This window comes from Eurosta solidaginis, chromosome 4, assembly GCF_040869045.1.
Source record: "Eurosta solidaginis isolate ZX-2024a chromosome 4, ASM4086904v1, whole genome shotgun sequence".
Classification (NCBI taxonomy): domain Eukaryota; kingdom Metazoa; phylum Arthropoda; class Insecta; order Diptera; family Tephritidae; genus Eurosta; species Eurosta solidaginis.
Window position 1 is genome coordinate 202,312,436 of NC_090322.1, and position 26,649 is coordinate 202,339,084.

General features: G+C 35.0%; 1 protein-coding gene across 1 annotated transcript; it reads right to left on the bottom strand.

Moving 5' to 3' along the window:
• Positions 1 to 249: 249 nt before the first annotated feature.
• LOC137248933 (uncharacterized) lies at positions 250 to 18,095 on the bottom strand. Its single transcript, XM_067779930.1, has 4 exons — positions 17,887 to 18,095; positions 11,172 to 11,697; positions 10,962 to 11,102; positions 250 to 1,449 (listed from the first exon to the last, which is right to left on the bottom strand). Exons 2-4 carry the CDS (start codon positions 11,631 to 11,633, stop codon positions 949 to 951), a joined length of 1,104 nt encoding a protein of 367 aa, XP_067636031.1. The 5' UTR covers positions 11,634 to 11,697; positions 17,887 to 18,095; the 3' UTR covers positions 250 to 948.
• Positions 18,096 to 26,649: the final 8,554 nt, after the last annotated feature.

The following is a 26,649-nucleotide window of genomic DNA, read 5'->3' on the forward strand; positions in this document are numbered from 1 at the left end:
TCGATAATAAATCGATAGTTTTTCGATTGCAAATCGATAACCGTTTTCTAACAAATCGATAACTTTTCGATAACAAAATATTATTTTTCGATAACAAATAAATATTTTTTTTTATAAAAAACGATAACTTTTCGGTAGTAAATATATAGCATACGCTTACATATTGATAACAGAATGATAACCAACCGATAGATTGACAATTGATCAGATTAACGCAATAAAATACAACAAATTGATATAATTTTTCATATTATTTATTTAACAAAAAAAAAAATTTAAATTATAACAAAATTTACAATAACATTAAATACTTAAAAGCTGACGCTTCCTTCGTGCAGTCACTGAAAAGGAAAAGTAAACGAGAATCGCACGAGTCGTTCGATTTTGTTTTGGCAATTTGTAAAAACCTAACTATAAATAAATAAATACTAATCTATGCAGCTAATATCAATCACAGTAAGTATAAAAAAGCGCACAGTAAAAAAAAAAATGCATGCGAACATTTCCATACAAACAAATCATATAATAATACCGTTTGATACATAGTAATTTTACAATTTTAAAACTGCACTAACATATCAATAAATAAATAGTGCACACGATCTAAATTTATTTAAATTGTCTAAAGTACAAAAGCTTATCTGCTAAGCGTGTAATTGGACATGATCTCAATAAATAAGTTTTTATGTGGAATGTGGTTTTACGCCTAAAATTATGCTATAATTAAATAAGTACCTACTTAAAAATAATGTGATGCATATTTTTAGAGGAACTCTATTCTATCACTAGGCATATTGTGTACAATTCTAATGGGTGTGTGTGTTTTATGTTTTTGTGTACAGACGCCTTCAATGGCCGGCACTTGGGTGGCAAAGCTTCTTTTAGTTACGCATTATATGGCACATACTGGGAGTTGATATCTCAATTTCTTTTATTTCTTACACACTTTCATGCGCCACTCACGCTTTCTAAAGGCTGTGCCTCACTATTCTTCAGCGTTTGCGCAAGCGTAGCCCACTGACTACTGTTTTCAATACTAGCGCTGCTCGTCAGTGATTTTGTTGAAGCTTTAGCAACCATTTTACTTCTTCTATAGCGACGACGCAGAGCATGGAACATATTTTGTATATATTTGTTAAAACGATGCTTTGCAAATTTCAAATCGATACGATTTACTTCACGTTTTTCATCCTTCGTATAAAATTTCAATTTCTTTTGCATTTCTTCACGTGAAATTTTTGGCAGTTTGGCTTGTGGGTGTGTGACATTGAAAGCACTTTCGACTTCACAAAGAACACGTTTAGCACTGAGTAACAGAGAGTTGAGTTCATGTGTTAATTCGCTTACATGCTGACGCTTCTCTTGATCCCAACGATATTGTTTGACACCCAATTCAGCAAAAGAGGCCACAAATGTTTGCATTGCGCGATGCCAATTACGTAGATTGATCTGCAAGAAAAAAAAGATGCAAGATAGGGTGGACATTAGTTCAGAGTTGTATAACGTTAGAACTGAATTTATTTAAGTTTAGAATGAAGTAATATTTAGAGTAAGAGTTATATTACAGAAAATAGCAGTTAAAATTTTTATCAAATTTCGTCCGATAAAAATAGCACACATTTTACGAAAATTTCCAATTTTTTAACTCGAGTTCTCGGAGTTTTTTTTTGGGTATGCTGTTTTGTATCCCATCAATTTTAGTTCAACCAAGAAAAATTTATGGGTCTCCCAAAACTCGCGCTTAGTTTTAACAAACTTTTTTTTCCGAAGTGTTTTTTGAATCTTCCCCATACAAACAAAAACACCATTCGGAAAAAAATTTTAAAATTTCACAAAACTGCATACTCAAAAAAAAAAAAAATTCGGAGGACTTCAAATTAAGAGTTCGAAATTTTCATAACATTTTTCCGAAGTTTTTTCGAAAACTTTCAGTTACAAAATTCATAGAAGTTTTTTCTATAATTTATTTTTCCGGATTTATTTTGAAAATCTTTTTTTGAAAGGATGTTTTCGATTTTCTCCATACTAAGTTAAATATTTTTTTTTATGGAGCTAAACCCGAAACACCCTTTGAAAAAAAATTGTGGAAAATCAATGAAAATTTTGAGACTAGAATTGATTGGGCTACAAAACTGCATGCTCAACAAAATTTAGAGTACTCCAGTTTAAAAGTTCGAAATTTTCATAAAATTTTATCGAATTTACGAATTTCTTCGAAAACATTTTTGAAAAGTTTTTTCTTCAAATATCGAAAATAAAAATAGGGGAGGGTGGGAAGATGCGCGTGCATATTAACTAATAAGGAGCTAAGTGTCACCTTTGGGCATGCGTAAATGATGGACGGACTTCGATACAATTTTAAAGATGATAGAACTATATCGTATATTTCGGACCATTTAGAATTACTCCGGCGCCGTTTCGCAACTATTTCGGGATGACTTCAGAATCATTTCGGGACTATATCTGAAACAATTTGAAACAATTCAAGGTCGCTTCAGGATTATTTAAATTATAAATTAGGGACAACTTCAAGATAGTTTCATGACTATTTCAAAACCATCTCGAGAGATATGTAGCTCCAGGATTACTTCAGCAACATTTCGAGACTATTCGTGACCTCTTCGGAATAAGTTCATGACAATTACACGATCACTTCGGAATTATTTCAACGCTATTTGAGAACCAATTTGGAACAATGTCAGGATCATTTTGGGTTTATTTTTGAAATTTCAGTATCGCTTTGAGATTATTTCGCGAAAGCATCAGTAGTATCATTTCGCGAAAGCTTCAGTAGTATCATTTGGACACTATTTCGAAACAATTTTTGGGCAGTCTAAGCATCCTTTCGGAAATATTTTTCAAAACATTTGAGAAACAATTTGGAATAATTTCTGGATCACTTTGGATTTGTTTTTGTAATATCTTCGAGATAATTCCTGAATTGTTTTCGGTACAAATCCCAATCCGTACTTATTTTAGTTAAAGGAGTTTTCCTTACATTTAGAACAAGAATTCAGAAGAAAAAACATCAAAACATGAAAATATTATTGAGCCAATATACGCTCAGTCTATGTACAGAATAATTGAAAATAGAGTCAACAAAAATGAACAATTTTGTATAATGGTCCAAGAATATACAATACATTTCCATTCTCTTCAAAATTTTTTCGAAGTCCGTCAATCCGTTACTTATGGACAAATATGGCACTTAGCTCCATGTGAGTTGATCTCCACTACACATTTCTTATCAATGGCCTTTCATATATTACGGGGACTCGAGATTCCACAATGTAGGAATTGCCAAAACTTTTTCCATAGCGCTGCCAATTGCAATATGGCAGCCAGGTGCGTGAAATGTAGTGGGCTACAAAACAGCAAAGAATGCCCTTCTCCTGGACGAGACTCTGCAGAAAAACCAAATCCTTACTGCGTACTATGCAAGAAGCATGGACACCCAGAATCCTACAAAGGCTGTGAGCGTTATAAAGAGCTACAGCAGAAAATGAGATTGAGAAAACAAAGTTTAGCTACGGCTAAAGCTACCCACACAACCAATTCTAATTTTACTAATCCTAATATAAGCTATGCAAACGCAGCTAGAGTAGCGCAAGTCAATTTTGACACTCCCAATAACCAAAACCTAAAAAACTCTTTTCTAGCAGAACTGAAAAATACAATATTATCTCTAAGTAAACAAATTACAAACCTTCAGAAACAATTAGAATTGCAGACTTCCAGAGTCGATGCAATTTGTGGCTTAATGGACTCTGTATGAGCGTTAGGCCCTTACAAACTTTGAGTAAATATAATTAAAACATTATTTCTCTTAATGTTAACTCCCTTATAAATTTAAGCAGAAGACTAGACTTAAGTTAATTTTTAAAGGAGAAGAATCCAGATATATTATTACTCAATGAAACTAAGTTAAACCCGGAACATAAACTAAAGTTTCTTGGGTACAACTTAACAAGGAAAGATAGGTCGGTAGGCATGAGAGGTGGTGGAACAGCGATATTTATCAAAGATAACATAAAGTTTACGAAAGTTTTTAATCATAAAATTGATAGACTAACAGTCTTGGAAACTTGCATAATTAAAATACACATGCCTCCAAATAACTTTTTGTATATAGTAGCAGCATATTTTCCGGCGATTATCAAAAATAATTGGCGTTCATCTTGAATCAATTCACTCTTTAAAACAAAACAATCCCGACAATCTAATCCATTCACAGGTTGAAGAATGCTTCAATGAGTTTTTAAGGACTAAAACTTTGTTTGATAGCATCGAGGTAACCAAAACAAAATTTAGCGCAGAAAAAAGGGCAAATAACCTTACCGAAGAACAAACCGAAAAATTCTTCATTTTTACTAATGACCTCTCAGATGTATTTGCGAATATGAAGGGAAAACTGTCATCAGGTTTAGATCAAATACCAAATATCATCCTAAAAAATCTTCCAACAGATATAATTCTAGAATTTTGTACGCTTTTCAACAATATGTTGAAAAATGCATACTTCCCACCCATTTGGAAAACTGCCAAAACAATAGTTAGATATACCCAAAAAGAACAAAGACAAAAACAGTCTTAAAAAACTGCGTCCGATCAGTTTGCTTCCAAACATTAGTAAAGTATTCGAGGCAGTAATAAATATAAATATCAATAGAATTATTGAAAACAATGACTTAATAAGCCCGAAACAATTTAGTTTTAAATATGGGAACTCAACTACTCATGCCATCAGCCTTCTCGTTTCCGAAACAAACTGGAACTGGAATAAAAAACACGTCACAGGAGCTTGCTTCCTGGACATAGAAAAGGCTTTCGATAAATTGTGGATAAAAGGACTTATAACAAAACTCATTGGTTATAAATTTCCCCTTCAGTTAATAATATTAATTTATAATATGCTTTCTAATAGAAAATTCTCGGTATATACAAACGGTATAAAAAGTACACGAGAATTTAATATAATAAGTGGCCTACAGCAAGGTACTGTAAATGCCCCTCTTCTTTTTAACATCTACATACTAGACTTGCTGGATAAAATAGACAACATTATAGCCTTTGCCGATGACGTTGTAATTTATCACTCAGACAGTTCTATTGCTAATATAAACACAAATCTGCAAATCAAATATAATACTGTTGAAGAATATGCAATAGATTGGCAACTCAAAGTAAACGCCAAAAAATGTGAAACTGTTCTGTTTCGCCCCCTATCAAAAAATGCAAGTCAGATATTAAAAAAAAACTGGAAAAGATTCAAAATTATGTCTAACGAATCTAACTGTATAATTAAACAATCCGATAGAGTTAACTATCTCGGCATATATCTAGATAAATTTTTGTATTATAACGACCACATTAACCACCAAATAAAGAAAACCTCCAGGGCGCTCCATGCTTATAAAAAAATGTTCTCCACTAAATTTTTGGATAACAGGCTAAAAACGATCATGTATCAATCACTTTTAAGACCTATATTTACGTACGGATGTCCGATTTTGTATAATATGTCACCATCATACATGGAAAGACTGAGAAAATTTGAACGGAAAATTCTGAGATCGTGCACCTCCTTGTATAGATCAGCAAGCAGTAACTATACCAAATACGTATCAAATGCGAAGGTTTATAGTATAGCCAAAGTACCTAGAATTGACTGTCATATAATAAATCTGACAAGAAGACACATAATACGCTGTCTCGACAAGGCCAATAACACCTTGATAAGTACACCCTTTTACGAAAGCGAAGAATACTTTTCGTTAACTGTAAAAAATGGATTTACACCCCCAGAATCATTCCCTTACCTTGACAGGAATGGATTTATATAAAATCAAGATCACATACCGATCATTTACCATATTTTTAAAACAGCCAACCTAAAAGCAGTGACCTCAAAAACACTTAACACAGAAAACAAACGTTTTGATACATACGTTTCTGTCAGAGACAAATTAGAAGCATCTGCCATCATAAAGCAATGCTGGTGGCTAAACAATATATAACCACAAACACTAACTCATGCCGGACATCCGACATAACTTTCCCTTAACTGATTTTATCATTTTATCTTTTCCCATAAATAGCTAATCAGGCATTGTTTTTACATGTTTTTTTCTTTGCAATATAATTATAAAGGACCTAAAAAGTTTTAAGTTAAAGCAGTAACATTTAAATTTTACAAATTAATAAAATGTTATACTATATCAATATGAAGACCGTCAAGTACATGAGAACTCGGCTAGAGTCATTGTATAACTATATTAAACAAGACAACTGAAACTTTTGTTTATTTTAGTATCTAAGCTCATGAATATTAAATAAATAAACATTATTAATAAAAAAAAATCAAAAAACTACTAACTATTCTACTACCCCTATTTATTTAATAGCGTAATTTAAACCCATTGGGAAAATCCATTATGTGCTTTACGACGTAATGATTTAGTTGTGGGGAAAACACGTACACACACTCCCCAACGCAGCGTCAAATCGAAAAGTTGATAAGCAGACGAGCCCTCGTTTTATAGCGAAGCAAATTATTTGTAAAAAAAAGTATAAAAAGCAAAATAACTTCACAATAGAATAGGATATAAAAAATATTAATAGCAAAAAATCATTAAAAAAACGCTCGCTAAATGACTATCGAGTAATCACGCTTAATGAATACGCGGGCGCTAAAAAAGCAACAACATGCACGCGTGGTTTGCTTTATGGATAACATTACAAACATATGTACCTCAAATTGCTCAAGTTTTTCTTATGTATGTACGTACATATATACGATTGTTGCTGTCCAATTGTCTGCGGACATACAAACATGCTTGAAAGCTGATACGAAATGACTAAACTTTAGGATTAGTCATCCGAATTTTTGTAGGCATTTTTCAAACGCGAAATGATGACAAAACGACAATGCTTTAGCTACGTCACACAATTGGCTAGGTATATATGTACGTTAGAAGATACGTTACGAGGATGGGTCTATAGATACGTGCGCATTACAGGTGGTACTGCTGAATATAGTTGCTACTAAGATCATATTTCGATCTATGCTCGTTTCGAAAATGATTAATTTAACAATTCAGTGCAACAAACCGATTACAATAAAGCAAAAAGCATTAAATATCACAGAGATAACCAAAGGCCAATTTTGGATTTAAAAAGAAAGATTTTCTTTATACGACAGATTTAACGACTAATAATCTAGTCCGTGGGGATGGAATTTATTATAGATTTATTTTAGGTTGGTGCACGTGTAAATATACTATTTTTCTAAAAACGAAATATACATTAGCGAACACGAAAATAGCAGTGACAATTTTTAAGCACTGTCTCAGCTATTTAGTTCTTTTGTTTATTTTCGTTAGATTTAGAAACAATTTCAATTATTTCTGTAACGAAACTATGGAAGCTCATCTCAAAAACGTTTTCAAACAAAATTTTAAAATTCGAGAGAAAAGTGTTTGTTTGAGAACGCAATTTTGTAGTCTAATCAATTTTAGTCACACAAAGTTCAGGTAATAAGTCTTTCAATATCCGCATTGGTTTTTGACAATTTTTTTCCGAAAGGGTTTTCAAATTTTCTTTTATCTAAATAATTAAATTATGAAAAAAAATTCTTAAAAATCATTTCGAATAATGAGAGACTCAAAACTTTCACTTTGTAAGGCTAAACTTGAATGGGCTACAAAACTGCATGCTCATAAAAATTCTAAAAGCTCTCAATAAAAAGTTCGAAATTTTCCAAAAATTTCTCGCATTTTCAAAAATGTTGTTGATAATGGTTTGCATAGCTTCAATTACAAAATTCATAGAAATTCTTCTTAAAATATTGCAAATAAAAAAGTAGAGTTTAGTTGAAAAAATTGTATACAAATAGATATTTTTCTGTTGTTATCTCCATCTATCTATAAATCTTATAAAATAAAGTCACTAAATGCCATGTATGCACATAACTTCACACAGAATACTCCGATTTTAAAACGGTTTTTTGTATTTGAAAGCTTAGCTACGTGAGATGGTACAGTTAATATAATTTGAAGATATATATTATAGGGGCGTGGTAAATTGCCAAAATGTAGCAAAAAATCATAAAATTTTTGTTTACACAGCTATAACTCATAAACGGATGGATGGATTTCAAAAATTCTACTTTCCAGTAAAACTTTGAAATATTTACCTTCGATATGCATAAAAAAAAATACTTGATTCATTTCTTAAATCAGCCAAATTGTTTAAACAAAAGTAACATTTTTATCAACAAATGCGTATGTGTGTTTGTTCGCTGTGAACTGTGCGCGCTAATTGCTTTTGAGTGAGGATGATGCGACACATACATATGTACATATACAGCATTTGCTGCGTTATTTAACTTCGGGCGTAGGTTTATAGGTATGTATGGATGTACATCACTACATAGTATAAAACAAAGTAACTTTTTCTGTCCCTATGTCCCTTTGAATGCTTAAATATTTAAAAATACGCAACGGATTTAGATGCGCTTTTTCTTAATAGATAATGAATGATTGAAGAGGAAGGAATGGGTGAATATATTTGGCTGAAAATTGGTGAACGGGTAGCTTAGAACCAGGAGACAGACATAGGGTAATTTTTATCCCGTTCTGGCTAGGGTCTTGAGATTCAAACGTGGACCTGGGTAATCCTGGGATATGTTTTTACAATATGGGTATCAAATGGAAGCTGTTTATGAGTACTTTGATACGGGGTATTTTTCGTACCCACGGGTAAGTAGGGTCTCGAGATATAAGCGAAAACGTAGATGCGGGTACCCCTATAATGTGTTTATAGAATATGGATAACAAATGAAAGCTGTTGATGAGTGCTTTAGCATAGGGTAATTTGCATAGCCCTGGGTGACTAGGGTCTCGAGATATAGGCCAAACCGTGGACCCGTGTACTCCTATACAGAGTTTATACAATATGGCTACCAAATTGAAGCTGTTGATGAGTGCTTTAGTACAGGGTAGTTTTCATACCTATTGGTGACTAGGGTCTTCAGATATAGGCCAAAACGTGGATCCGTATACACCTAGAATGTGTTTTTACATTATGGATATCAAATTGAACCTGTTGATGTGAGCTTTAGAACAGAATAAATTTTACACCGCTGGGTGACTAGGGTCTCGAGATATAGGCCAAAACATGGACCCGGATCCCCCTAGAATGTGTGTGTATTATGCGGGGATGCACCTTAACGTTAAGCTAATCGTTTATCAAAAAATTTCCACCGTTTCCGTTGAAACACTTCGAAATATTATCGATAAAGAAATTATCAAGGTAAATTGTATCTCGTTTTTAACCGAAACGAAAAGCTTTCGTTAACGTTAAAAACGTTAACAAAAACGTGATACTTTATGTTTGAATTGTGCTGGCAATGCTATAGCCATGGTGAAGCCGTAAGGTGCTAACAACGAGCGCACATACACACACAAACTCCATGTAATTTGTTTGTGTAATTCGTTGGTGGTAATGTCAAAAATACTCTGAGAAATGTTCGTACTGTCAAAATTCATGAGAAAAGTTGCAATCAGCTTGGCTAATGCTTTCACCTTTAATGACTCCGCCATCAATCAGCTTTGCCAGCATAGTTTGAAATAAATAATCAACATAAACGATTTGATTTCGTTTTGATATGGCAGAAAACGAAACGAAATCATTTCGTTAATTTGACGTTCTTAACGTTAATAAACGAAACGAAATGACTTTGTTTCGTTTATTAACGTTAATTATCGTAACGAAATGATATCGGTTCGTTGGTTAAGCATGCCTGGTATTATGGATATCAAATGAAAGCTGTTGCTGAGATCTTTAAAAATGTTCATTGTGATATTCGATTTAGTCGCATCAACCTGGAAAAACTGATAAATATGCATGCGAAGCCAAAATAAAGACATGAATTAATAACACCCACATACCTATTCGCATACGTCCTATTCGATTTGCCTGAAATACGAAAAAGTGTAGAGGGGCGAGGGCAGAGTTATGCGAAAAAAGCTTATTAAAATGTACGCAGATAGACCAAATTTAGAGCAGAGCAACGTCTGCCGGGTATGCTAGTATATAAATAAATTAGCGGTACCAGACAGAAGATGTTCTGGGTCACCCTGGTCCACATTTTGGTCGATATCTCGAAAACGCCTTCACATATGCAACTAAGGGCTACTCCCTTTTAAAACCCCCATTAATACCTTTAATTTGATACCCATAACGTACAAACACATTCTAGAGGCACCCCTGGTCCACCTTTATGGCGGTATCTCGAAAAGGCGCCCACCTATAGAACTAAGGCCCACTACTTTTTAAACAAACATTAACACCTTTCAATTGATACACATGTCATACAAACACATTCCAGGGTTACCTTAGGTTCATTTTGCTAAATGGTGATTTTCCCTTATTTTGTCTCCATAGCTCTCAGCTGAGCATGTAATATTCGGTTACACCCGAACTTAGCTTTCCTTACTTGTTTTTTATATAAATCTAACCAAAGATCATACTAATATATTGCAACCAACAAAACCCTATTAAGAAACAAAGTTCAACTTAAACCTGAACACCTTACAACCCTGGCTCTTTATTTATAACGAGACAGTAGTGTATGCATCTCTTTGCACTCTTGCCTGCATACAAGTGATTTAAATGCTTACTGACTTTTTTCGCATTGAGTTGCTTTGTGATTTCGTTCTTATCAACTCTACACCATGTTCCCTGTTCCTATGTTCTGCTACAGGGTGGTGAAAGCACTTGCTCTAAAATCCTCTCTATCTCTATTTTATACTTTATACAGTATACCAATACCCCATAATACGCCTGTATTTACATTCCCTATATATTCCCCATATATCATACTACTTATTCTTACGCTTACACATCGCGTCAATTTATTATTAGTACATAAGTTATTTAATAAAATATTCTTTACTTACTTTTTCAGTGCGATTCAAACTAGGCAAAAATCTATATTTTTTGCTATGTAGTCGCCATGCATCCATATCGTCAATAATAATTTTATGAAGCGAACTGAGTGTCAAATTTTCATAGCGCAGCGATTTCTTTAGATCTTTTAACTAAAAATACAAAAAACAATATTTAAAAATTTCAAGTTCTGCTTTGCGCCTCTAAATGCTCACACTCACCTGTTTGCGCACAAATTTACTATTGCCGACGCGCAGTACTCGTGCTATACGTGGCGTAACTTCTTGTCCGCCGCATGTATTCACCCACTCGAGTGGCGCTGTTATATCGTTCACATTTTCCGCCAATTGACTTAAAAGTATGCTGGCATTGTGACGTTTACGCAGTCGCTTACGCCGCACACGATGACCATTGTCACCACTCTCTGCCAATTGTTGCAGCACTGTTGGTATGCTGTTGCTCATGCCGATGTTACTCTGTACTATTGTTATGGTGGATGCTGGTGATGCGGCGATGGAAGACATTTTTTTGATATCAAATAGTGTTGCAGCTGCGCTTTTTGTAGGCAATTGAGTTAATACTGTTAGCATTGTTAACATAAGTACTGTTAATGTTGTTAACTGTTTCGTTCGTTGTTGTTTGTGTTGGCTTGTTTTTGTATTGCTTGTTGTGCTGGCACCCATGTTTGTGTGTGTTTTATGAAACTTCAATGAGTTTTTTATTTCGTATTTTGTAAGGTTGGACTACCTGAATGGAAAAATTTAAAATGATATTAAATTTTTGTGTATGAAATATGTTTTTTTTTTAAGAATATTTTATTTCTAAAAATATAAAATTAAACCAGATAAACTTTTACAAAGGTACCTATATAAAGTCCTATGCAAACGCTCACATTAAATAGAAATTACTTAATTTTGATTTGTATTTTAAACTCATTATTAAATCTAAACTGAACTTAGCCTCCTTTTTCTAAAAAAAAAAAACAGTATTACTATTTTTCATGAAATGTTTTTTTATAGCTCTGTTTTAATTAATTCAGCGCGCGCTGATTCAGAATTTCAATTATTTGTTTTCATGTGTTTTATATTTTCACTTTTTGAATCGAAAACGGATGTATGCAGCTAGAAACGCCTGACTTTAAAACCTTGAAAATGGCGCCCAACGTTGGGTCCACTTATTTTGTTTGTTCCTTTAAATAAAATTGACTAAATTTTGTCTTGTATTTTTCTGGTTTTTCAATTGCGATGTCAAATTTAAATTGAGCTTTACCCCGAATTATTTTTACAAAACTGAGGAGTTTGGATTAAACAGATTTCTTTTTTCATTTTTATAGTTCATAAAATGTTTTTCATTGCTCATTTTAGGAAACTCAGTGCCCAGAGGTTCAGAATTTAAAATATTTATTAATAAATTTCTGCTAAGTTTAATACCTTCAAGTATTTATATACGAGATGAAAATGGCGCCCAACGTTGAGCCCACCTACATAATTTTGTCCACAGAGTGCTTATCCAGAAAAAAATTGGCCACAGATGCTACGAAAACAGCCTAATATCAATTTCCCACAAAGAGTTTATGAAATGCTTAGTCAAGTTTTCTACATTTATTTTATTATCTTTATAGTTATGAAGGAAACGGATGCTATTCAATTTAAATATTTTTTTATAAAAAGACTTATATTATTTTCGGACTGCTGTTCGTTAATGAAACAAGTGGTTATTTGCGAAAAGGAAAGATATAAAGATATTTTCAGTACCATTTTTAGAAATCAAGGAAATCTTAAATTCCTAGAATATGCTGTGACGAATATTAGTGACACTAAGTGATACTCACATCACTAATCTGATACTAAGTAAATAAAGCCACAACAACAATAAAGCAAGCTGCCACACTTGTATGTACGTAAAAAAATTAATCATTATGTCTACACATATGTCCATACAAACAGCGGAGAGAAACGCACAAACACATGCATATATCTGATATACTCCCAAGAGTAGGCAATCATCGATGGAAGTATAACTCACATATACACGCGCATATGGCTATGCGAGAAGCTATAATCGTACATCTGTAGTTATAGCTGATGAGTTGGTAGCTGGTAAGCAAGTAGTAAATTCTAGAAGATAGAAATGCCTAGAAGTATGCGAACCAGACATCACAGAGTATAAAAGGAGCTAAAGCTGAGTAATCAGAATCAGTTTGCTTTAAGCACGCTATCAGTTGCGAAGTATAAGTGTTTTCAAAGTAGGCTAATAAAGACCATTTTGCATTATTTGAATATTGGAGTTATTTATTCAACAGTTTAGCGATACGAACGTTAGTAGAAGGTTGCAAATAAGCGGAATTTCAGTAAATTCGTTACAATACATTAGCCAGATACGACCTTTTAGAGTCTCTGCTCTAGCCAGACTTTAAACTAATGCAATTTTGTAGTTATAAATCGTTGAAGATGTATTCAGACTTAGCTAATATTTACCTTCCTTCTACTTTTTTTTTAAATAAATCACATAAAATATAAAACCTACTTTCTATTATTCCCCTTATTATATCAACAGTACGAGCGTAAGGACGAGAAGAGCAAGAAAATACTCTGCATATTTGACATTTACAACAACTTATCACCGGTAATAAATCCTACAAATATGTTAATTAATATTGCAAAATGCCTGCGAGGTAATAATATTAACATATTATAAAAACTAAACGAGTCGTAACAATTCAAGCGATAGGCTGACAGGCTTAAAAAATTAAAAAAAAAAAACAGCTGCAAAGCTCACCATAACAAAATATGCAAGTGTTACTTGAAGATCAACAACAACAAAAAACCAACAACAAAAATACTACCTAATAATCATCATAAAAGTAGAATAGTTAGTCAACAACAAACAGGAGCCAGCTGCAACAAGTAGTTGTTGTTATTTGGGGTGGTTGGAAGCAACAGTTGCTTGACACTTGACTAAGAGCAAGAGCTAAGCATTCAGCTCTTGACTGCTGGCATGACAAATGCGGCAAGTCAAGTTACACACGAGCACTGCATATGCGTATTAGTGAGTTGAGTGAAGCTGTTTAGTGTTACAAATTATAAGTTGCGAATTTGCATTTTTGTATGTGTCTAAAGGTTATTAGCGCCAAAAGCGCGTGCAGACGCTATTTTTAGTATAATAACGTACAAATGTATCTGAATATGAGTATGCCTAATATGACTGTTTGCACATAGACATAATTGTTTTGACCACACTGTTGTTATGCGCATGCGCGCAAGTACCGTGACAACGTGCCAAAAAGTGGCTATTAAAACGAGATTTGGTTGATGACGTGCATACTCATATATACTTTAATACATACGTACAAATATGAGTAAGAGTATGTGAGACAAGCGTTCGTGCGTTGAAAAAAGCTCTTAGGTGTGGGCACATCAAGCTTATAATCATAATAATAGTCCATGCCTTTGTCATTAAAACGTAAGAAAGGTCATTACTGTTTCGAAGTTTAGTGCAGATTTTAGTTTAAGTTTTAATTTTTTTTTTTTTTTCAAATGTTTATATATATGTATATTTCGAAGTTTTGTTTTACTTTTACTGTTTGCGAACTGGTTAGCGAACAATAAAGGTGAAGGTAAAACATTGACCTATATTTGACTGCAGTGACTATGCATATGTATATGTATATTGCGGCCTCCGTGGTGTGATGGTAGCGTGCTCCGCCTACTACACCGAATGCCCTGGGTTCACACCCCGGACAAAGCAATATCAAAATTTAAGAAATAAGGTTTTTCAATTAGAAGAAAATTTTTCTAAGCGGGGTCGCCCCTCGGCAGTGTTTGGCAAGCACTCCGAGTGTATTTATGCCATGAAAATCTCTCAGTGAAAACTCATCTGCTTCGTAGATGCCGTTCGGAGTCGGCATAAAACAAGTAGGTCCCGTCCCGCCAATTTGTAGGAAAAATTAAAAAGGAGCACGAAGCAAATTGGAAGAGAAGCTCGGCCTAAAATCTCTTCGGAGGTTATCGCGCCTTACATTTATTTTTTATTTTATAGGTGAATAACATATTTATAGTATTTATTTTTTAGCGAATATTTATAAAATTTCACCATGTTACGAAATCTTTCAGCTAAATAATCGGGTGAGCTACATATGTATATGCTATTCCTAGATATTTACGTGACTTCTGTCTGTTGTTTTGCTTTTGGAACTGGAATTGTGTTTTTGGCCTCACATAATTTTAAATTTCTAATTCGCTAATGCCAAAATACTGAATAGTACTTGAACTCGAGTGATTAAATGAAACCTATTAAATAATGTTTGAAAGAAATTTCGAAAGAAAAAAATATGAAAAATATTAAAAAAAACATCTTTTTATTTAATAAAATTAATATAATAAGGGTAACATATGAGGACAAATTAGATTTGCGCGGGCGTAGCATTTTAAGGGAATTTTTTGAACTGCTTGAGATTTTTTCTCAAAGCTTGTTGACAACAATAGTTACATTTGTCAGCTTTCACTTTATGCATTAAAGACTCATTTTTTTTTTTTCATTTGTCTTTTGTCACACAAAAACAAATCAAAAAGGTTTTGAAAAAGTAGCCCGAAAAAAAATTGCTTTTCGAAGCATTCGCCTGCTTTCAGCCCTAAATGTGCATGTGGACGCACTGAAGAAGTTATAAAATAAACTTCGAAAACTTTCAATTGTTAATGAGTTTTAGAGGCTGTTTCAAGTGGTATCGATGCACTTTATTTCTTGTCTAATATTCTATATGAATACGCTTTTTATACAAAAAGTTCCTTGTGCTTGATTTTCCATACTCGTTCCATACTTAAAATTCCTTTGCCTCCATTCTTAATTCTAATATAACAAAAAAATTCCCCCAAAGCATTGTCCTAACTGATAACAGTTATTCGTCCACTATATATCAACTAATACTGAACATAGTGCCACTTTTGTCCATGCGAAACTTATTGACGGACTTCGAAGAAATTTTGAAGTGGCTGGAATTGTATTTTGGCACTACTTGGCTGTTTCGTGAACATTTCGTGATGCCTTCAGGAATATTTCGTGATTATAATGAAAATCAGTTCGAAACTATTACGATGCAATTTTGGAACGAGTTCAGGATCACTTCTGAGTTTTTTCGGAATAAGTTCGAGATTATTTCGGCATCATGTTGGAACAGTACGAAAGATAACTTCGAGTTAGAACACTTAAAGGATAACTTCTGGGGTTTTTTCGAAATAATAACGAAACTATTTCCGGACCGATTTGCAACAGTTCGGGCTATTTTTGGATCAGTTTGAGACTATTTCGAAACTGTTTTAAATGTTTTATAGCATCAATTCTGTGTTTTTTTCTCGTAATCATCACGAGACTATTTCGGGAGGATTAATTTGGAACAGCTTCAGGATTACCTTGGTATTAGTTTAGGTATGATTTTGGGACAACTTCTGTATCATTTCTAAACCATTTTAGGGCTTGGGGACTCTATTAGGTATCATTTCAGGAAAACTTCAGAATCATTTCAAGACTGTTTCCGAACAATTTAAAATATCAATTTAGGAAATTTTCACAATAACTTCGGGAAATTTTTGTTTATTTTCAGTCAGGGTAAGAGTTTTTTGAACGTTATGCCATCTTTAGAGTTCAACATCGATCTGTGTCCATGAAGATTTAGAAATAGGTGTGCTTCTTTATATTTAGTAAGGTTTGAAAAAGTGCAAAACAGAGTTTTTGCTTTGGATTTGGTTAGGAGCTCATTTACTCGTAAAATACTTACTTCCAAGGAGCAATAATCATCAAAAATGGTTTTCTCAATTTGAGATTGCTTTGTTGTATTACTCGATAAATATGTTGGTGGTATTTTTCTCTGTTCAATGTCGCTCTTCTGTTCTTGCTGCTACATTGGCTACCAAAATTGAAACTGTAGCTGTCTTGCTAAGAGTAAAATCATCTTGGTGGCAGTGGTAAGATTAGGTTAAGAGGGCATGCATGGAAATTTTTGACACTTTCACTCGCAGACATTTTAATCCATTCCTAGTGCCCTCATGGAATACCGCGTGACGGCACATTTATCCAACCATCCTACTGCCTAGTAGTCCTCAACGAATGCCTTGCTTTCTCTGATGAACTAACATTCCAATATGAGGGGAGGGTGCAAGCACCTACGAGTCGACGTTTTGGAATGACGTAGGTGTGTGTAAGGCGAGAAATGCCCATCACAGACCACCTTGATGAACTTAAGTTGTGGTGAAAAGTGCATCTTCTGGTCATCAACGGTAGTTGTTGATTAACTTACAACAAAAAAAGATTTATGCACGCATTTTTATAAACACAAGCACATAATTTGAAAACATGCTATAAAAAAATTGTTTTATAACTTGACTTTTAAAAACCAATGAAAGGAAAATCTGCTGCTAACATTAAACAATTAAAATATTTTGCGGGTTAGCGTTTGTTTGCAAAATGTGTTTTTTGAAACGTGCAAATAAACAAAAGCCCCCCTCGATGTTGCTTCTCTGCTTGTTTAGCGACTGCTAAACAAAACAGATTAATATTGTGTGTGAAGTGTGCGCGAATAATTAGTTCGCTGGCTGACGAACTCTGTCTTAAATAGTAAGTTTACTTTTCTACTGAAATTTATCACGAATAAGCATGTGATATTAACAGAAAGCCGCACTGCAATCCAAAACACGGAACGTACTGTGTTCAAGTCCCGGCCGAATCAAAATCCATTTTTTTATTAGCATTATAATCTTAATTCTATTTTTAGAATATTCTTTTTCAGCACTTTTATGGTATGAAACTCACACTATTCCTGTTTTTATATATAGAACAACACCACAAAGTGTGGTTTTAACATCAAAATTGTTTTTTGATTTGTTTATTCATAAATACATATTTAAAAAATAAAATAATAATAATATGATAAATACATAAACATACCTATATTTTCGTTGTTATAATACTATTAGTTGTAGAATTGTTTATATTTATTAATTCTGCACCTTCTCATACACGATAATTACGCAATTAAGTACGTGAAGATTTTGAAAATTAATATTTAAATTTTATTTCAAAGAAGAACAATTTAGTTAGTTTTCTATATATTTTCATTTATAAAAAGTTATTTTTTTATATTAATAATTGTTTTGTTATCATTTTAAAATTTGTTGTATAAATATAAAATTATTTGTTTTCACAGCGTTTCGTTTATAAGTTATTAATTTTCTAAATAATAATTATTTCGTTCGTTTTCACAATAAACTAAATTTAAGCTCCGAGTTGCTTCACTCTTATTTATTTATTTATTAATAATAATATTTTATGCTGCTCACGTTTCGCAGTCTTGTTATGAACTAACTTAAATCATTTAAATGTCGACTCTCTTAAGAGCTGGTCAAGTGATTACGACTTGTAGCGTTTCCAAACACACTCACACACAATGTACTCAACTAAACGATGCGTTAGTCAGCATTACTACGCATACATACATATAAATATGCATGCTTGCATGCCGGTTTGTGTCTCTCAAGCAAAATACATGGCACGTTTGTACAATGTTGTGAGTTAAATATGTAGCTAATATTGGCATTAAATTGAGTGAAAATTTATAAAATCAACAAATCACCTCAAATGAGAGTAGGTGCCTATATATAAGTATATGCGCTGGTATGTTGGCATACCGGCATACATGCAATTGTATGAGTGTGCGTCACCGCCTAATAACAAACGATGCCCTTTCAGTTAGTGAGTGAGGTACAGTTTTAGATACACTGTCGCTCATCTGAATAGCCAGGGAAAATAAAAAATTTGGCATTATAGTTTTAAGATTTAGGTATAATTAAAAAAAAAAATAATAACTAAAAAAACAATTTCATTGAAAGCAATACTTACATTAAGTAATAATAATACTAAAAGGTAGAAAATAATTAGGTAGGTCCTACGTGTTAGTCAACACACTACTCATCAATCTACGGCGTTGATCAGGCAAATAAATAAAAGCGTTGGGCGCGTGAAATTTCTAAAGACGTGAGGCGGAGCATAACCTGATTAAGGTTCAGTTGGTCTTGCTTATGACTATCAATAGAAATTTGATGCGTCCAACGCTGTTATTTAATTGTCTGATCAACGCCCTAGATTTATGGAGAGTGTGATGACTAGTACCTAGGACCTACCTAATTATTTTCTAGCTTATATTATTATTATTACTTCATGTAAGTATTGTTTTCAATAAAACCGTTTAACTTAAAAAATTTAATTTATTTGTTTTATTTAATCACGGATAAAAGCCAACGAAAAGCCACACGAGTTGGAAAAGGAGGGTGCAACACTCGCTGAATCAATGATAGACGTCCCACTTCGTTTGGGTCATTTCAAAAGGAGACACGAGTTGCATATGATCCATCAAGTAGGAAAGGCGTTGACAGAAGCTCGGGTAAAACATTTCCAAAATCATGTGCAAAGCCTGCGATATTAGGCTCATAAAATGGCTCATGTCTCTGTAGAGAGAAGACTTAAACCAAACGATGGGCACCACCTTGCGGCGTCACATGCCTACAGTTTAGGCTACGTCAGTAATGGCATGTGTAGGTTGACCAAGTTTTGTGTTCTTGTCCTGAATTCGCCAGGTCAAGGGGCGCCAGGTATTAGGGGCGGCAGAGTTGCCAGATCTCGAGGCAACAATTAAGCTAGGTCCTAAAAAGCTTCTAGTACTTTCCAAGAGAGAGAGAGAGTTATTCAATCAATGCTTGCACCCAATTGGGGTTCATCCGTTTGGTCGTTGAACAAATTCTGGTAACACCATGGACACATTCAATCTATGTGAGGTCTTTATTGATCAACCAGTTCAACCCAACCTCCCTCCCTTATACATATGTCGTCAGTTTCAATAGGATATCATCTGTCTTGCTTGAAAGGTTGCGCGCTACTACTTATCAGCAAGAAATGAGAATTTTATTAGTACTAGGGTTTATTTAGAACCCTATTCTAATCCATTTTTTTTATTTAGAATTATCTGAGCCTTCGCATCAACCACTTTTGTGATGCAGAAACGGGCGCGGGTCATCTGTCACTTTAATGTTAAATTACTATATATCACTTAATTAAAATAGCTTTCCAAATGGTTCTTCCAGCGGAGTGCGAGTCGCCCTTTGGCTCTGCTTCGATAGCTCAACTTCAATTCGCATAAAATGACCTAGCCAGCATTGCCGCTGTGTTTTAATTCACTTAACTATGTTAATGTCTCATTCAGCTCATCATTAAGTCCTCCTTTTTCTAAGAAAATTTCTCTCGAATACCCCAGAGCCGGTACATCAGATGTTGTCAAGGTTCATACTTCTGCGGCATATATTAGACGGTTACGATAAGTGGCCCTTAGAGCATGATTTTCGCTTGCCGAGAAAGAACTTTATTTTTAAATTTCCTACTTAGTCCGAAGGAACATTTATTGACAAGAGTGATTCATCTCTGGATTCCAAAGCTGACGTTGTTACTTGCGTTAATGCTGGTGCCCAAATAAACCAAGCCTTTTGCATAAATTTTTTCAAAATTATGTGGGCCAACCGTAGAAACCACCCCAAAAATTTAATGAAGGAATATACTTCGTTTTGTCCTCATTCACCATCAAACCCATCTTTTCCACTTGTTTTTTTTTCAGTTTGGATCTTCCATTTATCAAAGGAGAGGTTGCCGACTTCCCTTTGGTGAACCTGTGTTTTGTTGAAGGCGACCGGAAAGCAAGGATGAGGTGAATCTAATAAACTTAAAGTTATTCGTTTATTTACATGATCTTTCTCTACTTTGATAGGATAACGACTAGAACCTCTTTTCAAGAGTTTTGTGAAAAGAAGGCCTTACGATTGCTTCTTAAAAACAAGAAAGACTCAACACGGTCTGTTCCGACAAAAATCTTGTATGCCATCAAAATATACACGTTTAAAAACATAGGAACTAGTTGATCATCAAACATACAAACAGACTGACCGACAGACTTAGCCTAATCAACTTAGATCGTCGTGCTGATAAGTTCAGTATGTTTATTGGTGGGTCTTCCTCTTCTCGAGATTCGTACCATATGTACTTAAAATACAATTTCATTTTCATGAAAGCTATAAAAGCTATTCAGATGACCGGCAGTGTAAGCATGTAAAATAAAATAAAAAGCGCGGGCTATTACTCATCGGCATTTACCACATGCAACAGTTTAGCTTAACTGAGCATTCTAGCAGAAGACTCAATAGTTGTACAGGTAAATGGGTTTGTTGATATCTAATATGGCAACATCAACGTGAATATATTTATATTGCACACCTACTACCTAAATAAAGTAGAATGCAAGCCCCTTTTGCGATTGAGTGATGAGTGAATTTCCTACGCATCTAATAGATCGAGCCTAATATTATTTACATGAATACATATGTATGTATGTATATACATAGAGTTGTCTAAAACATTGAGTAGGTTGTTGAGTGAAATAATGTGCAGTGTTAAATTTTTTTAAATATATTTATATACCTACTTACCTACGTACATATATTTCTTAGTTATTTTTAGACCGGTGACATTACTACGCATCTATCTACTTGCATATGTATGTAGGTTTATGTAGTAATATGTGTGGGTGTTTTCATTTCAACTCATAAAATAGTGCATTGAACAATTTTATTTTTATCTGTTGGTACGTGCGGTTCTTATTTGGTTTGTTGGCATCCAACCAATAGGCGTTGGACCTATCACGAAGTGGTGGTGACGGGGGCGGATACAATTTAGGCATACTTACTTTGTATCTATAAAGATACATATCTACATTGATTTGCGTATATATTTATGTTCAATACAGTTTCTACGTTGTTGTATTATTATTATGCATACTTTTTAGGCCGGAATTCTTTTCCGACATTTAACTATTATTTTATTATTTTTTGCGCATTGGAATGGAAAATGCCCAATGCACCATAATTGCTGCCGGCGTAGCAACCGTGTGTCCGTGGACTAACAACCACCCTATTTGGAACCGTCGACCACACCTATCCGTCTTCGCATCACATCAGAGTGGGGTTCCACGTTTCTCGTTTTTTAGAATTTTTTTGTAGCTCCTGCGTCCAGGTCCCGCTTTTAGTGTGGTTTCTGCGAAGTTACTGATGTGTTGAAGCTCTTCTGGGTCACTCAGAATTTTTACCGTATCATAATCGACAGTGATTTGGACGATTCTTTTTTGAGCATTTTCGCTTCTGGCTCCGTCGCGAGCATTTGGTGAAAGTGTGTTCAGTAACATCCTCGTTTTCATCGCTGCAAATACCCTTAATATCTTCGGCCTTTTTATACCGTGCAAATATTTTTTGAAGTACCCGTTCCTGAGAGAATTTGGGTTAGGTAAGGTTTAACTGGCCGTTTAATAAAGAGCTCACATAGACTGATTGTATTCATAGTTTTATCAGAATTTGTTTGGCAACCAAATAGATAAACCCCAATCAGGTCCCAGGACTTTTGTTATAGATTAACTCCGTCCTCTTGGCAAATACTAAATGTTTTCTGGGACCTAGCTTAATTGCTGCCTCTAGACATGGTAACTCTGCCTCCCCTAATAACTGGAGCCTTGACCTGGCGAGCGCAGAAAACTAACACTGAATGTACTCAACCTTTTCTTCCTGCAGCCCACACTACCTACACCTGCTGTCACTGACAAGACCTAACTTATAAGACGCCAGAAGGCAGTGTCCAGATTGATCTACCAGAAAACACGCAAATTGTGGGATATGCTGATGATATTGCAGTGGTAGTAGTGGCCAAGGAACTGGACCTGCTTCAAGCATTATGTAATGACGCCGTAGCAAGAATAAAGGAGTGGCTGACCAATACAGGACTGGAGTTGGCTAGCCAAAAGACGGAAGTGGTATTAGTAAGCTCCAAACGGTCGGCGAACGAGTTAGTCTTAACTGTCGGGGATCATCAAATCACCTCAAAGGATTCCTTAAAATACTTAGGAGTGCACATTGACTCTAAGTTAACTTTCAAAGAGCACTTCAGAGCGGTGGGGGAGAAAATTACCAAAGTTAATGGATCACTTATGCGAATAATGCCTAACATTGGTGGTCCGCGCGAAGCTATACGTCAGCTATTGTCCACAGTAACCAGCTCAATAATACTATACGCAGCACCAGTGTGGTATGGATCTAAACAGACCCATCAAAAATATATATTAGCAGCGTACCGACTTGCTTCTTTAAGAATAGCAAGTGCTTATCGGACGGTGTCCGACGACGCGATCCTGGTTCTAACCCGGAAAATCCCAGTGGACTTACTGGCAAGCGAAATGGCCGATCTGTATAACACTAATATCGAGCGACCATCTGAAGAAGACAAGAAAAGAGCAAGGACACAAACAATAGCTAAGTGGCAAGAACGGTGGGAGGCCTCGAGTAAAGGGCGTTGGACTTTCACACTAGTTTGGAACGTAGCTCAATGGAATGAGCGGAAGCACGGCGAGCTGAACTACCATCTCACGCAAATAATGAGTGGACATGGCGGTTTCAAAGAGTATTTATGGAAGCGTAGGATAGAGGAAGATCCTCATTGCCCAATGTGTACCACAGAGTTAGAAAACGCAGAACACGTCATGTTCTACTGCCCCCGTTTCCACGAAGAAAGACTCACCTTGCATGGAGACTTTGGGGAGGAACCTACCACGAGAAATTTAGTTTCACATATGTGCAGCAGGAAAGAATGCTGGACTGCAGTGAGCAAAATGGCATTTATAGTAATGACACGCCTGATGGATGCTGAGAGGGAGCGCAGAGAAATGCGCATGCGAAGCAGTGGTGATTAAATGGACACTCAGAGCAAATAGCGGGAAACTGGACGCAGGGACAACAGTAGGCTCTTAAAAAATGAGAAATATGGAACGCCACCCTGAAGTAATGCAAAAGTGGTGCCGGGGTGGGCGACGGTTCCAGAACGGGGCTGTTTTTTAGTCTACGGACACACGGTTGCTGCGACGGCAGCAATTATGGTGCATTAGGCATTTTTCAGCCTCCCCGCAAAAAAAAAAAAAAAAAAAAAAAACAAAAAAGGCAGTGTCCAGTTAGTGTACCTTAGTGACCATTAAGTCTTTTCTCTTCAGAGATATTAGCCACTTTGTGAGTCTAATATCGTAGACCTTGCACATGATCTTAGAAATCTTGTAGCTCAGGGCGTTTGTCCTTTCCTGCATTCCAAACATTTCTTGAAGTACTGTGTGAGATTCCTGCTTTAATCAACGCCTGACTATCAATATATATATTGACGCGACTGCAGTTTAGGCTCGCTTCCTCCAGACCTCCGATATTTGCCATCAGCCTGCTAAAGATCGATGCACAAAATGTGTTAGTCTGGAGTCTATCCTTACTCCTAAATACTTGACTACTTTCTTTGATGTTACATTTCCGTAGATGGTCTCAAAGTTATCTTCTAGTGGTATATTCTTTTTGGTTGAATTATCAACTCTATTTTTCTGCTGCCTACTGGATTTGGCGCAATTCTAACAACTCTCTTGTGAGTGACTATCATGGCTAGATTGAGCTTTGTGCATTCTTGTTCTATGTTTCGGGCTCCAATGACTGCCGTAACACAGGTCAAGACTAAGAATTGATGCTTGTGCTGCTTCGCATGTGACTTTTGTGGTACGCGGATACTCTTCGACTTGATATATAAGGTTACAATCACTGAGAAAGCTTTTGATGACGCCCTGTAGGTAGCATGGTATTTGAACCGCTCCTTTAAAGCTGTTAGCATTTCTACCCACCTCGCACTGTTGGAAACGTTTCTTACGTTTTAGGTTGCATGAAGGACAACTCACTTGTGTATTTGCCGGGCCTGAAGCCATGCTGCCTGTGTGATAGTCCTTTATATTGAAATTATCAGCATCAAAACATGTTTAGAACCAAAATATAACATAAGTGTCAGTATTGCACTCTATCTACTATGATCTGTTGACATTTTATAATCGTCAATGAATTTTGGAAATGTAAATATGTATTTGCTTATGATTTTACGCTAATAAATTCCCCCACTCAATTCTAACAATTCACTGAATATTTGTACATATGTATATGGCACCGATACCGTTTTTTTTTCGACATATTTAAAAATATAATATTATCACACCCTTCTAAAATGTGACGTAGGCATAGTGACGTGTTGCATGATGTTTATACTTTGCAAATACTTTTACTAGGACAGTTTGTCACACATTCGATTCCAAGAAATATTCCAAAAATGAGTGTTTTATACTTATAACTTATAACGCTCTTCCTGGAGAAACAGCCGCACTGATAAGGTCAAATTAGTCAATCCGTGGTGGGTATTCATCGCTGACACAAAATGATTGACAAAACCTTATAAGCGACACTAAGAAAGCTTATAAAAGTCCATCAGAAACTGCGAATTTGCTTGGTTTTAATATGAACACAGCTAAAAATAACTATTTTGTCAAAGTTGGGTGGGGAACATCAAATCCATTATCTTCCCTATTTCCTCTATGATCAAAGCACATCGATTATCAAGTTCTCGTTTTAGTGTTGTTACTTGAGTTCGGCGTGGCTTCAAATGCTTCTTTTTTCGCCTAAATAGATATTTGGTCAAAGTCTTTTCGTTCACACTTTTCAGCATCAGTGTTTTCTTACCGAAAAGGCTCCCATTGCTCATGCGTATTGCCTGGCTAACTTGTGTTCTCACAAAGCAGACCGCTTGAAGTCTAGCTTTCCTTGTGTTTCTTGTTGTATTTTTTATTCTTCGGGTTCCTTGTTGTTGAATAATAGAGAAGCCGGCAGACTAGGTTCTGACCCAACTTTGGTTTATCGGTATGACTTTTATGAAGTTTTTCTCTATTACTCTCCCTCTCTCTTCTCCTCCTTTTTTATTTCACCGTCGCGCTTCTTTTCTCTCTCTCCCTCTGCATCACTTTCATCCTATCTTCCTTTTTTCTTTCTTCGTCCATCTCTTTGCCTCCATCTCCCTCTAATTTCATTTTTTCGGTCTCTATTTATATGTCTTTCTGCGTCCCTTTTTCATTACCTCGTTTTCCTTTTTGCCATTTCCTGTATATAAACAAATGTCGGCGAATTACAAAAAAAGCATGATAAATTAGATCGATCCCTAATCTATTATCCTACAAAATAGCCCACTCAGTACCTCACAATCTAGGCAAGAAGGTTTCAGTGTCTGCAGTCGCTTCCTTAATATGATTTTTAAGCATTGATCGTTCTTTGGTCCAGTTCTCGAAAAAAAAACTTAACAGGAACCCTGTCCGCTATACTGGCTATCTTAAAAATTGTTAAAGAAAATCGGCTGGGTGTAGTGAGGGGGCCTATAAATAGAATATGTTTCAAAAGTTGAATGCGACTTGAGAAGATTGTGTTACAACACCGAAAAACAAAATGCATTCCTTTGGCCTTTTTCACCAATTGATCCAAATCAAACGGATAATTGATAGCGAACAAACACACAAACTTAAGTAAGTTTAAAAAAATATTTTGATTAGTGGGCAATTCACAAGAATGTCATATTCATATACAATTTTAAGATTTGAATTGATTCCATGGTTTTCAATATAAAAAGAGACGTTGTGGATTGGCTTGTTGAAAAAATAAAAAAATGTGCAAGGCACGATAACCTCCAAAGAGATCTTTAGCCGAGCTTCTCTTCCAATTTTCGTCGTGTTCCTTTAAATTT

Excerpts from the sequence above, each read along its gene's own strand:
- LOC137248933 (XM_067779930.1), bottom strand. The coding sequence starts at position 11,633 with ATGGGTGCCAGCACAACAAGCAATACAAAAACAAGCCAACACAAACAA. Across the intron at positions 11,103-11,171 it reads GTAAATTTGTGCGCAAACAG|TTAAAAGATCTAAAGAAATC; the intron begins GTGAGTGTGAGC and ends TTGTATTTTTAG. Across the intron at positions 1,450-10,961 it reads GTTTGAATCGCACTGAAAAA|ATCAATCTACGTAATTGGCA; the intron begins GTAAGTAAAGAA and ends TTTTTCTTGCAG.